The 13,747-nt window shown below is 38.5% G+C and overlaps 1 protein-coding gene across 4 annotated transcripts in view; it reads right to left on the bottom strand.

Annotated features, from left to right (window-relative positions):
* The window catches only part of BLTP3B (bridge-like lipid transfer protein family member 3B), a 57,555-nt gene that overhangs the window by 14,784 nt on the left and 29,024 nt on the right, over window positions 1–13,747 (bottom strand). For all 4 annotated transcript variants that reach the window (XR_014578296.1, XM_083820759.1, XM_083820760.1 and 1 more), the window contains exons 9-15: window positions 13,422–13,505; window positions 7,923–8,105; window positions 7,705–7,823; window positions 5,740–5,881; window positions 3,834–4,027; window positions 1,300–2,789; window positions 692–867 (exon numbers count right to left, since the gene is read on the bottom strand). Coding sequence is in view for 3 of the 4 variants with exons in the window: in XM_083820759.1 (XP_083676885.1) it covers window positions 692–867; window positions 1,300–2,789; window positions 3,834–4,027; window positions 5,740–5,881; window positions 7,705–7,823; window positions 7,923–8,105; window positions 13,422–13,505 (2,388 nt within the window). In the remaining variant the exon portion in view is untranslated. The remainder of the gene's footprint in view (window positions 1–691; window positions 868–1,299; window positions 2,790–3,833; window positions 4,028–5,739; window positions 5,882–7,704; window positions 7,824–7,922; window positions 8,106–13,421; window positions 13,506–13,747) is intronic.

The raw sequence follows: 13,747 nt of genomic DNA, 5'->3' as shown, positions 1-13,747 counted from the left end.
GTATTTCCTGACATTAGAAAATTATTTAATCAGTTCTACCAGAGAGTTAAATCATTATATTTGCACAACGCTACAGACTATATAGAGACAATTACTGTACAGCTGACTTCATCCCTCAGATCAGGAGCAAAGGCACATGCACAGATGAGCAAAAACTGGACAAGTATTTGTTGTTACACAGTCAATAGGAAGAAACTGCTTCATATGGAACAAGCTGCAAGGAGACTACCAAATTATCTGCCTGACGATTTTCACGACAAGCATTAGTGAATTTTTTTTTTCCCCCCATCTACTCTTAAAATTGAAGATTCTTTACCACTTCAGGTGTAACACTGATTCAAGGTGCCAGCCTGTAAGCACTTACAGCCAAAAATGGGTGCTTAAAAGCAAAGCAGGGAATAATTCTGCTTAACTCAGGGCTCCCACACAGCACTGCAATGCTTTTACTCTCCTCAAGAGATGTAAACTGACTAGTGCTTAATTAAGCAGCACTACTTAAGTAGCACACCCAGCTGTTTTCCCTTGAAATGATGTGCTGTGAACATACTCGGTATTACTCACTAGTGAAGCTAACAGCAATAGTGTTGTAAGATACTCAGGGTTTGCTGTACCACAATCCTTTTGGGTATTATTTTAGTAACAAACAACATTTTCATAGATTGCTTAAAAATATTTTGTTAAATCTATTTACCTTTCTCCAGAAAGCTTTGGCTATCACTTCCGTCACTCTCCACCAAATGCTCCTCTAGCATCATACTATCAATAGAGATGGTATCCAGAGAGACTTGCGATGGACTTCTTTTCATATTCTTGTAAGAAACAGAGAACGCAGGAAGGCTGGATGGGCAGCGTTCCTTAGGCTTTGCACTTTGAAATAGAAAGACACAGGATATTACTACTTTACGTGAAGGGAATTTCCTAGAAGTTACTCTCAAAAATCCTCTAAACCAGATAAGATATAAAAGAAAAAAAATCTGATTATTCTATAATCCTTTGGCAAGAAAGAGTTAAGCAGAGAAACAACATGCATTCCTGTACATATTTGTATCAATTATTTTCTCAATATATATTTTGTAACATTTAAACTGAAAGTTAAGTAAATTGTTTAACGCTATTAGCTAACAGTTCGTTTTAGCTTTTACTGAATGTTACCACATATCTTCAGAATTTAAATACTTTTAAAATTTTCATCTACTAGATGTTCACTTTCACTGACCATTACTAGAAGTACATGGACAAAAAGATTGATAAATATTTTCAAATTGCAGTAAAACTGATTTAGTATTAGATCTTCTATACCTTGATGAAGGCTGGGATGTAAACATTCTAACTGAGGTCACTTTCTCTTTGTTGATTTCAAGCTCTTCAGATTCTAAGGTAGTTTCTGTTTCCAAGTCAGTGACTTGGTTAAGAAAGCCTTCAGTTGTACCTTCCGGTTCATTTAACTTATTTGAGAACATATTTTTGTCATCCTCTTTATCAATGAAAAATTCAGTAGAATCTTCTCTCTTATTTAAAATGGACACTGAGTCTCTATGATGCAAGCTACTTTTGTCACTTAGAGGTCCACAGACCTCCTCTGAATCACTTCTACTAAAAAGTCCACTGCTTCCTCCTTCACTGGTATCTCCCAAACCTTTATCTGATGCATCATCTGAAAATGACATTCCTTTCTGAAAATCCGTATTACTCTCTGACTTAAACAAAAGAGGATCCGTTAAAATGCCTTTGTTAGCTTCAGCATTCATAGGCTTGCAGTCAGATACATAATCAAGTACTATCTTATTACCAACTAATTTATTCTCTGAAGTAAGAGCTACTCCATTTCCTGAAGGAGAGAGCTCTGATGCCACAGGGCTTTCTTTTTCCACAACTGGAGACTTACAAGGGTTTCCCTGAGTCACTGGGTGGAGTAGTAAGGCTAGTTCTGCGCTTTTCAGCAGGATCCCAATGCAGATATCTGTTTGCTTTGCAGGTTTTCCTGTCACTGCTTCTACATCATTCCTTAAGTTTTCTAGGAGCAATACAAGGGATTCATGGAGAAACAGCAAAAAAAGATACTGATAATGATTGATCTGCATGCTTACATGTTTTTGAACATGGACTAGAACATGTACATCTGCATCAGAGGAAGAGCTTTCAGAAAGCACTCCTGAAGTGTCTGAGAAATGAGACACTTGAATGCCATTGCTCAAGGGCTCTGACTCACTCCTGTAATACTCTTTTAAAAGTTTTTTACGTTGCAACCTATTAGCAAGATCACTAGATTCACTTTTTGGAATGTTAAAAGTTGTCTGATTATGCAATAAAAGCTCCTTTTGCGACTTTGCAAATCTTAATGGCTGGCAAATCCAAAGAGAAAGAGGGAAAGAGTCCACGAAGCTTATTGGTCGGCCCTTCCCACTTTTTGTTCCTTCGTAATCTATCCAAAACTGGGAAAAATGCAAGGCCCAAACATCAGTAGCTGCAGATGTCTTTAATGCATACTTATTCAACTTGGGGATGATATAACCTTTATAAACATCATGCATTTTAGTATCTTGTTCATGAGCATGTCTCTGGAAGATAGGATGCAAAAGATTAAAATTCTTCTGGGACTTAGGAAACGTTGTGAAAGTTCTACTGAAAAATTCACAGTCTTTGAAGTTCTGAAACAAAGCTTCCAGATCAGAGTGCCTGCAGTTTGGCGAGTATCTTGTATTTGTAGCAATCATCTCTGAACTCTGAATGGAAATTGCACGAGGTTGATCTTTATGAATTTCAGGTTTATTTTCAGATGGGATGATGAACTGCAAGAGAAATACATTTCATTTAGTTAGATATAGATATCTAATAGATTATCTAATAGATATCTATAGATTTAGTTAGATATAGATTAAGAAAATGTATAATTTAAAAAAATAGCAGCCACAAGAGCTAAAATACAGCAACATAATTATATATTAATTTTATATTATTAATTATATGTATATAACTCAAGTATACTAATACAGAAGAGGGGTAAGTCAGGCTCGCAGATTAACATTTATTTCTTCTAATTTTTAAGAGGGATACTGTGGCATCTAAAACTCAGTGTTTGTACAAAAACATAAGGGACTCAGGTTTTTCTTCTCTGAAAGACTTAGATTTAAGACAGCTATGTTAGACTGATGTGTCTTATTTCTTAGTTCAGCTAAAAAAAAAAAAAAGAAAAACCCTCCTCGACAAACCTTCTCCTCCAAAGATGATGACAAGGAAGGCAAAAATCTGATGTTCAGCTGCATTAACTAATGTCATTCCTCTGGAATAAACATGTAGAGAACAAACTTCTCTACCTGAACTACAGCAAAGGGCCAATATGAAACAAGAAATGTAAAGAATTGGTTTTAGAGAAGGACGTATGCCTTCAGATGGACTAGTTTCTTTACTCCAGGCATTCCCTAAGAAGACCAAAGAGCTTTGATATACTACAATCAGAGGAGCAAGGAAAGTCGCTTGCATTAATATGCAGAGTGCACATATGTTTGCTAGTTATTTTAAATGCAGTTCTAAAGTTTTTCTTTTTGCTATGTCAGCTTCACTGAACACACTGAAATAACGTGTGTTAATACTCCCAATTCAGATCTTCTGTTAAAAACACAAAAACACAAAAGAACACTAGGGTATGAATTAGCATCTAAGACAAGTCTGTGTCCAAACCATCATATTTGCATAGTTTTCTAGAGCAATGCTGCTTACTGCAGGGGTTGTTTGTTCACTTATTCCTTAAGGTGCTCGGCTAATGGCTTTTCAGAGTAAGAGAATAAGCATTTTCTTCCAAAGAACCTCAAAACCCCTAATCAGTGACAGTATACCTTTAACATTAGTCCATCAACTCTGACATCAACATGTTCATCTGATTTTGAGTTATCATTTAACTTGTACATGGCCATGAACTGAATAAGACTCTGTTTCAAATCCAACACAAACTGGTTTAGCCAAAGAATACTTCTCTCATCCAGGGTGAACTGTAAAGCATTCAGCTGGCCATACAAATTTGGACATGGAACTAAAAGAGAAGACAAAATAAATCATTAGAGTAAATTTATTTATTTATTTATTTAAAGTGAGTACAGACTTCCATTTCCATCTGTATTTTATGTCAGAATAATGGAAACCCACTCTTTTGGTCCAAAGGAAGACTATGTTGTCAGGGGATGCCTAAAGCAATACTCTTTTCTCTTCAAGCAACTGTCCTGGTTCCAGTTAGGACAGAGTTAATTTTTCCTCATACTAGCTGTTAGGGTGCTATGTTTTGGATTAGGATGAGAAGAGCGCTGATAACATGCTGATGTTTTAATTGTTGCAGAGCGGTGTTTACACCAGGCCAAGGACTTTTCGGCTTCTCGCTCTGTCCTGCCAGCGAGCAGGCTAGGGGTGCAGCAGAAGCTGGGAGGGGACAGACCCAGGACAGCTGACCCAAACTGGCCAAAGGGGTATTCCATACCATCTGACGTCATGCTAAACAATATATAGGGGTGGCTGGCCGGGGTGGGGGGCCGGCTGCTCGGGGATAGGCTGGGCATCGGTCAGCGGGTGGTGAGCAATTGCATTGTGCATCACTTGTTTCTTACACATTATTATTATTAATACTATTATCATTATCACTATTATTATTATTATTGTTGTTATTATATTCCTGTCTTAATAAACTGTCTTTATCTCAACTCACTGGCTTCACTTTCCCGTTTCTCTCCCCCGTCCCAGAGAGGGAGAGGGGAGGGTGAGCGAACGGCTGTGTGGTGTTTAGCTGCCGGCCGGGTTAAACCACAACAGCAACTAACTGAATTTTTTGTAAAATATTAAAATATAATGGAGTCAGAGAAAAGGAGGAGGCTGTCCTCCTTACAGAGGAAGGGCAGAACCAAGGAGATTTGCTGTCCTCACGTCCTATCTATCCAAGAAATCTACTGACATTTCTGTAATATAAAACAGGGCTAGTCCCGTAACACATTAATTAAATTAACTCCAGCAGATCTTTCATAGCATCTTAGATACTACTGCATTAGTTTGAGTTTTTATGTAGCCAGGCAGTGTAACTACAGAAACAGTATGTATTGGAGAATGAGAAATTTCTCAGTAAAAATCACAGAATCACAGAATGGCTCAGGTTGGAAAGGACCTCAAAGACCTTTTCTAGTTCCAACCCCCCTGCCATGGGCAGTGATGCCACCCACTAGATCAGGTTGCCCAACCTGACCTTGAACACCTCCAGGGATGGGGCATCCACCACCTCTCTGGGCAACCTGTTCCAGTGCCTCAACAGCCTCGGAGTGAAGGATTTCCTCTTAACATCTAATCTAAACCTCCCCTCTTTTAGTTTAAAACTATTCCCCCTTGTCTTATCATTATCTGCCCGAGCAAAAAGTTGTTCTCCATATTTTTTTTGTAAGCCCCCTTTAAATATTGAAAAGCTGCAGTGAGGTCACTCCAAAGCCTTCTCTTCTTCAGAGACTGAACATCCCCAGCTCTCTCAGCCTTTCTTCATAGAATAATAAAAACGTTGTGCTTATTTTCAGACTTAAAAAACAGTATTTATAAAAGTCAATATTTATAGTGATTTGCCAGATGCAAGCACTGAGGAAATGAAGCAGTATTATGTACTTTCAAATTTAGAAAACCATTGACCATTTTGAACTGTCAACCTGGAGTCAATATTAAGTTTCATAAAGGGGAAGATTACATAAAAAATTATCTATCAGTACAAAAAAATCATCTTACTAGGAAAGTCCTTTCCATCTGGGTAGTAATATTCTGTGAATTCAAAATGAATAGCTGGCATTTCTGGTGGAAGATAAAGTGACTTTTTATTGCAGGAGACCAATGTTTTAGGGGAAGAACGGCACTGGTCTGCTGTTGAGACCTGTAAAAGACAGAAGATTAACTTCATTAATACATTATATTTTCATCAATCATTAAGCATTTATAATTGCAAAGGACTGCCCCTGGTAGGGTAACATTCCACTGCTCTCAGATGTAGATCCCCGTCTACACAAAGCGCAAACAGTACAAAACACCTGGTTAACTTTTAGTAGGAGTCTTCACAGAACAGTTGCACAAGAAAACTGTATGGTATTAATGGTACCAGATCCCGTTCACTCGTGAGGCAGGATGCAGTAGGTCACTTTCAAAAGCATTCAGTAGAAGCCTAGAGTGGTCTGATATCTTTATTGCAAACACTACAGTTCCTATATAAGCAATTATGCTAGGACATGGCATATTTGCATACCAGTTGTCCAAAAAGGATCCCGTATCTAGATGATAAGGGATCAATAAGCTAGGTAAGTTTATTATGCAAACGTCATGAAGTCCTTGTACTGTCAAAAGGACAGATTCCAGTACATGGGCCAACTCTGAATTGTATGTTGCTAGGCAAGGTATTCAGCATGCAACTAGAAGGGATATGTATATTTGGCTGTGCCCAAAGGTCTACTTTACAGAAGAATCAAGACACCACAGAAGAATAATCTACTACTTCTGTTTCTTTACAATATAAATTGTGAACCAAGGAGGAGATTGCCTTTTGGTATATATTGGACTCTAAATTTCATGGAATGTACCTTAGTTTAAAACATAACTTGTCAAAACAAAGCTCTTTCATCCAACACTTTGTAGGTCTGACTGCTCATTTGAAGTTGCCAACTTTTAAATACTCAATATATGATGATATATATAATAGTTTCACTGGAAAAGATGAATAGATAACCTTTATAAGCCTGCTTCACCTATATAGCTGTTTTCAGGTTACAAACATCTCTGTATTAACACAAATTTAAAGAAATGACAGATATATCTAGAAAAATTTTATTGTAATGTCATTATTTCTATATTATTTTTTAAAAACTGAAAAAGTAGCTGTGTAGGAAGGACAGGCAGACAAGCGTCAGAAGAGTAGAAGACAAATGAAAACACTGACGGTACAAAAACACTTGAAACCCAGATGAAGGCTCCTGGAAGCAAGCTCCAACCTCCCACTCTACCAGAAGCGATATGGAAAAAAAGCCCTGGAAATCTGAACAAGAACAAATATAAGTCACAATGACTAGGGGAACACACCAGGCGTTTTTGTTTGGACCTGAAATTTGGAGTTGGTCCTCCAGTATCACTACCATTCTGCCTTAGAATTATACTCCTCTAATCCAGTTGCCTCCTATCCACCCCAGAGTTAATCTGGACCACCGCCAGCAGTTAAAACAACTAACTGAAACAAACAAAAAAAATGGTTAAATTCTACTCAAAATATCACTGGGGGAACAGACTAGAGAAGAATAAAAACCATCATTTAACATTTCTTAAAAGCAAACAAAAAAAAGACAACAAAAACTATGTACTTTGAAAAAGATATCAATAAGAGAAACATGAAGTACAAAATCACATTAAAATACTGGGTACCTAACAAAGTATAGTGAAGGATGAAATTTTAAATGTCAGGATTTGTGGGATGATAGAACCTGGATCCAAAACATAATTGTGGTATTGTGGTAGGGTACCATGCAATATAAGGTCAGTAAGGAAATATTCACCAGTTTTAATAAAGTAGAAGCAGGCCCATAAAAGTCTAATACAACAATGAATGGAAAGACTTCTGTTAAATTTCAACAGCTTTAGAATTGCCCCTTAAAAAACATGGTTACATACCAGTCAAGGGCAAAGCAGCCCCAGTTTTACTAACTCAAAGAAATTTACCTGATATATATTGAAATCTGCAAGTCTAACCACAATAGGACTAGACATCAGTTTGCCCTTTGGTTGTTGGGAAGATACAGAGGAAGCCCTAGATGTTCCTTTCGGTATCTGTTCCTTGCCTGTAGGAAAGAACAATGATGGAATCATTGAAAACAGTTGTCTTTACGATAGTTTCAATATTGAATGGAATTAGAGCATTAGCGATGTAAGCAAAGTACCTGTCTGTAGCTTTTGAGGAGATACAGCAGGTGGTGATGTGGCAGGAGAACCTATAAACTGATCCTTCACAGCCTGCTTAAGCAATTCAACATTGCTTTTGAATTCATTTAATAATTCTGTGGCCCATCCACTTCTGGCTTTAGTGGCATCACTATAATGCATCCAGTGATTGCAGCTATCTCCTGCAAATATGAAGGATGGGAGAAAATATTAACTCATTTTATTTGAAAGTTTGCTTCTAACTGGATAACAGATTTTCACTACTTCACTATGTTTTCTTCAAAATAAAATTCCATTGCATGCTGCAATTACAGAACTTAGATGTTACAACAAAAGTTACATATTGCATAAAAACAAGTTGCACTGCTTCATAAATTCACTCATAAAATAATATAATATTGCTACCTGCCTTTTAACACCATTAACTAATGCTCAAAACATCACTGGGTATTTCCAGTTCCGAGAAATTTGATGATGCTAATTTCATATGCTAGAAGATGTCAAATATATACATGCAGATGTACATATATATCTATACATATATATGTGTATATGTGTGTGTGTTTGCATCTGTATATATGTTTCACTAAAAAAAAAAAAAGAGAATTTTCCCATGCTCACTCTTTCTAATCTTATCTTCCCCACCAAACTGTGTCCTAAGTTGTTCCTGGTCTCTTTTCAGAAATGTACTCTTTTCTCTTTTTGTCTTGGTTCTTTAGCACCTTCATGCTGAACGACCAAGAAGAAAGCAATCAGTATTCTAGCACAGCACACAGCCTTAAAAATCAATACCAGTGGAAATTCTTTTATTTATAGCAAGTTTCTGTTTGTAAAGCATTTAAACCTGTGAAAGAAATTGGGATATCTTCTAAGAGTCTCTGTAAAGACAGTCTACTAACCTGTTCAACCGTAAGTATGCAATACAAGTAACTTTTACCAAGCAGTACATTACTCTTTAAGTATCAGTATGTGAAAACTTACTTCATTTGGGACTTAATGAAGACGTGGAAACTAACACCGGAGTTGTGTAAATACAGTTGACATTAAAATAGGAAAATGCCTTGGAAAAAAATTCTGATTTCAAGTCTAAAAGCAAAGATTTCAGCATGGAAGACACAGTAACAGAGAAAAGTACCACAGGAGATGGCATTTTCCCCATCCTCCTACCTCGTAGTGTTTTGATGGCTATTTGCATCTTTCTAGCTAAGGAAGAAGAGAAGGGAAAAGGGAAGAAAACAGAAAGAGTGCAAGAGGGCAGAGGTAGAATCATAGATTAAATTCAAGTCCAGGAGGATGTTTTTTTCCAAAACAGGGATAAAGTGGGGTCACCCCAGGCATATGTATATAAACTACAGGACAGCAGCATTACAGGGAAAGGTCTCTTACCCTTCCTGGGAAGTCAGTATGGGTGGGTGCCTCTCTGAAGTAACTTTACACCAATGCATGCAGCATGAGGAACAAGTGGAAGCAGGAGTAATTAGAGATCTGCATGCAGTTGCAGGGCTATGATCTTATCGGGATCACAGAGACACACACAACTGAAACACCACTAAGGATGGATACAGGCTCTTTGGGAAGGCAAGGAGGGGGAGTGTCCCTTACTGTGAGAGCGGTGCCTTGCGATGCATGATCAACCAGCCGAGAGCTTACAGATCAGGTCATCTCATCTCGAAGACCATGAGGCGCTCCTCAGACAACTGGAAGAAGTATCACATTCACATGCTCTGCTGGACCCGATTCTTACCGAAAAGGAAGTACTGGCCAGGGATGTGAAGGTCAGGGGCAGCCTTGGCTCCAGTTACCGTGAGATGGTGGAGTTCAGAATCCTGAGGTAAAGCAACAAGGCAAAAAGCAGAATGACAACCCAGGACTTCAGGAGAACAGACTGGAGTACTTGAAAGAATTTCATGGTATATAACCCTGGATAGAGGAGGGGTACAGGAAAACTGGTTGATTTTCAAGAATCAATTCCAAGCTCAAGAAAGATCCACACTGAAAAGCAGGAAATCAAGCAGAAGAGGCAGGAGGCCTCTGTGGATGAACCAGATGTTCCTGACTAATTTCAAATATAAAAAGGAAGGGTACAAGATGTGGAAGCAGCAGCAGGTGACCCAGAAAGAATACAGAAGATGGGGCTAGGAATGCCGAAGCTGACCTCACAAGCTGACATGACATCTGGTAAGACGTGTGAAGGGCAACAAGAAACCCTTCTACAGGTGTATCAGCAGCAAAAGGAAAACTAGGGAAAATTTGGACTTGCTGCTCTTGAGCAGGAGATAAAGGACATGCAGAAGGCAGAGATCCTCTTTGCCTTCTTTGCCACAATATTCACTGGTAAGACTTGCCTTCAAAAGTCCTAGGTCCCTGAGACCATGTGAGAGTTTGGAGCAAGAAGACCTTCCCCTCAGCAGAGGAGTGTTAACTTAGGAAACACTTTAACAGATTAGACATGCCCAAGTCCACCGGATCCTGAAAGGGATGCACATGAGGGTTGAGAGAGCTGTCTAATGCCACAGGAAGGCCATTCCAAATTATCTTTGAAATGTTATTAGTGAATGGTGATCAAGAGAAGTTCCTAAGGACTGAAAGGAAGCAAGTGCCATTCCTATCTTCAAGAAGGACAAAAGGAACAACAGCTTCATCTCAATTCCCAAGAAGGCAGCAGAGAAGTCAGAATCCTGAAAACCATTTCAAAACACATTAAGGACAGGAAGGTGACAGACTAGTCAGCATGAATTTATGGAAGGGAAGTCATGCCTCTTGAACTTCATAGCCTTCTACTGTAAGATGACTGGCTTGGTGATGAGGGAAGAATAGTGGATGTTGTTTACCTTGAATATTATAGCAAGGCTTTCAACACTGTCCCAAGACACGTTCTGTGACAAAATGACGACGATAAGTACGTGGTGAGGTAGACAGAAAACTGGTTTAACTGTTGGTTTCAAAGGGCTAGGATAAGCAGTATGAAGTCCACTGGAGGCAGTCAATAATGGTGGTGTATCCCAAAGGTCAATACTGGGGACAATATAACTTCATTAATGACCTGGATGATAGAACAGGCTTTAACTTTGCAGATGGGAGAAATAATTGATAAACCAGGTAGTTGTGCTGCCATTCACAGAGACCTTAAAAGGCTAGAAAAGTGACCCAGTAGGAAGGTCAAAGAAAAATCTAAGTCCCAGACAGGAATAACCCCATGCAACTGTACAGGCTAGGGGCTGACCAGCTGAGAAGCAGCTTTGCAGAACAACGTGGGAATCCTGGTAGACAAGATCAGCTGCACAGGTAAGGGATCTGGTATAAGCTTCTGTGAGAGCAGGTCTGGGAAGACCAGTAAAGAAATGGATTGCTGTACAGACAGGTTTACAACATCCAGCAACAGTCTGTCTTATGTTAGGATTATCACAGTCAATGGACCCACATCCTGCTTCACTTTTCTTAAGTACTACGAAAGGCTGTTGTTGGAAGGATTGATGCTCAACGGATTAGAAGTGTATCTTACAGCACCCACGCTCCCATTAGTCTTGCTGTGGTATGGAACAAAACAAAACCAAAAACCCACAATAGCTCCATCTGCAAATATTATTATTAATTATTGAGGACTTTTTCCTGAAGAGTTCATTGCAATTCCCAGAAAGACTATACCAAAAGGAGCATTTCTAAATATTCCATGGGCCAGAGAAGTACAAAACTGGAAAACAGCCTGGTAACAGTCTCAGAGATACATAGTTGTTTCTTCCTTGCCCACTGTTAGGAAGTATTAATATGCTGTTTTCTTTAAGGACACAGTATTGCAGCATCTCATCTCAGTAAAGTGCTCTGCATATCAGATGACAGTACCAGACTCAGCAGTATATATAAGCATGACACCTACATGGGTAGAGAACTCCCTTTGAACTTACAAAATTAAAAAGTGCTCCTTTTCCCTGGAGTAAAGGGGCTCTCCCACCTCTTACAATTGCTTGCCCATAGAATTGCCACATTATTCTAATATAGTGAGAAGACGACAACTTCTTAAATTGGAAAGAAGAAGTTCTGGCATGGGCCCTTCCCCTCCACAGACTGGACCAAAGAGGAGCACCCTCCTACATGTTTTTGTGGTTGCCTGCTGTTAGAGAGACTTTGATTTCTGCTACTTAAACGTACTGTATGGAACACTGTTTAAGACTGCAGGAGAACACTACCTTTGCCCTACAGATGACTGTTTCCATCTCTGTTTTCATGCTGTGGGAGTCATGCCCCAAGTATTCATTTCTTTTAAAGCATTCTCAGTCGGCTTCTAACATGCCCATTCAAGAGCCTACTGCTTCAACCTGGCTAAAAATTCTTCCAGAAGAAAATAAAAATCTAATTATTAGTCTACTTCTTCCATTTCTTCCTCCTTTCAAGAGCAGACCTCACAGGAAGTGTAAACAGTGAGACCAGATGTTCCCCTAGACTTCGTAGGAAGTAGCAATGAAAAACAGTATATGAACAGCTGAGTCACAAGACAGGCATGTTAAACACCTGTGACTTGACTTCCCACTTTCACAGGAAAGAAAACTAACATTACACAACTCAACTGATATTGGGCCAATCTATAGAAATGAATATGCTTGTCTAACCCACGCTAAATTACTATAAATTTTATAAGGTGCTAAAACTATGCTTGCTATTTAGAAGTGAAGTAGATTGGCATTAAATGATTCCATCTGCATCCATGAGTAACAAGAATGACTACAGCAAGCTACTGCTAATTCCTGTCTTTAATGCGCATGGATATCACTCCAAAGAGACTGGTTTGTGTTTGTAAAAAGCAAAACAAAAGCACAATGCCCCCAATCCGCCAAGCAGAAGTCCCTCTCACACTGAAATAGATTGCATTTGATCACAAATTCAAGAGCAAACCTCTTTTGTCTCTTTTATTTTGATAATTGGATAATTGCTGCTGGAATTTTATTTTAAGACTTCTGAAGAACAGATTTACTAGGAATGCTTTATAAGAAATTCTTGGTTGGAAACTGCTAACAGATGTTTCCATAAAAATTCCCCAAAAATATAACAAAATGCTGCCCAACTGACTCCCTACACACTAGCGTTCTTGTTTAGAAAAAAAAAGCAGTTTGTAAATGCCCATAAAATGATAAAACTTCTATATGGAAAGAAATCTGCCATATTAGAAGGCTGCATCTGACTCCTGTAGGTATCCAATTAGTGAATTCTCAGTCTGTCTTCTCCTGTCAAAACACATTTTTTTTCACGTCAGAAAAGTGCAAACACCATTTTGTTGGCCAAACGAAACAGTGAACAGGAAAACTGTTTGGCCTAGAATAGTTCATTTACAGGAATTTAATTGGTTCCAGATTGTTTTTGTTGTTTCATTTTACATACAGAAAGTGTACATTTCAAGTGTTTGTAAAACTATTATTATTCAAGCCATATACACATATTTATTTATTTTTTAATTTTAGCTATGCAGTTCCATTTACAGGTAGTTCAAAAAATGCTCACTTTCATACCTGCTTTGTGAAATGGATAATAGTCCACTGTTAAATAGCTGAAAGAAAGCTGCATGGCCCCTCCTGTGACACGTCTATTTGAATCTGTAAAATAAAGCAATGCTCAGCTCTGCAGGTCTTGGATTTAGAACGGTAGTTCTAATGTTCCCTGAAACACCTAACAGCTATTTTTTCTACCCCCTCTACTATCTCTCTCCCCCCCTACAATCTCATCAACTTCCCTCAAAATTTTCACTCAGGTCGTCTTCACTGTTTTCTAAATATCAGCTTGTAGAAAGAAATCTATGTTCTGTGCTCAATCACTACTAACAAACTGCATATTATTT

Source organism: Anser anser (genome assembly GCF_964211835.1).
Source record: "Anser anser genome assembly, chromosome: 1".
In the NCBI taxonomy this organism is placed as follows: Eukaryota; Metazoa; Chordata; class Aves; order Anseriformes; family Anatidae; genus Anser; species Anser anser.
Note: the sequence above shows the minus strand (reverse complement) of the source record. Positions and strands in the feature narration are given on the sequence as shown.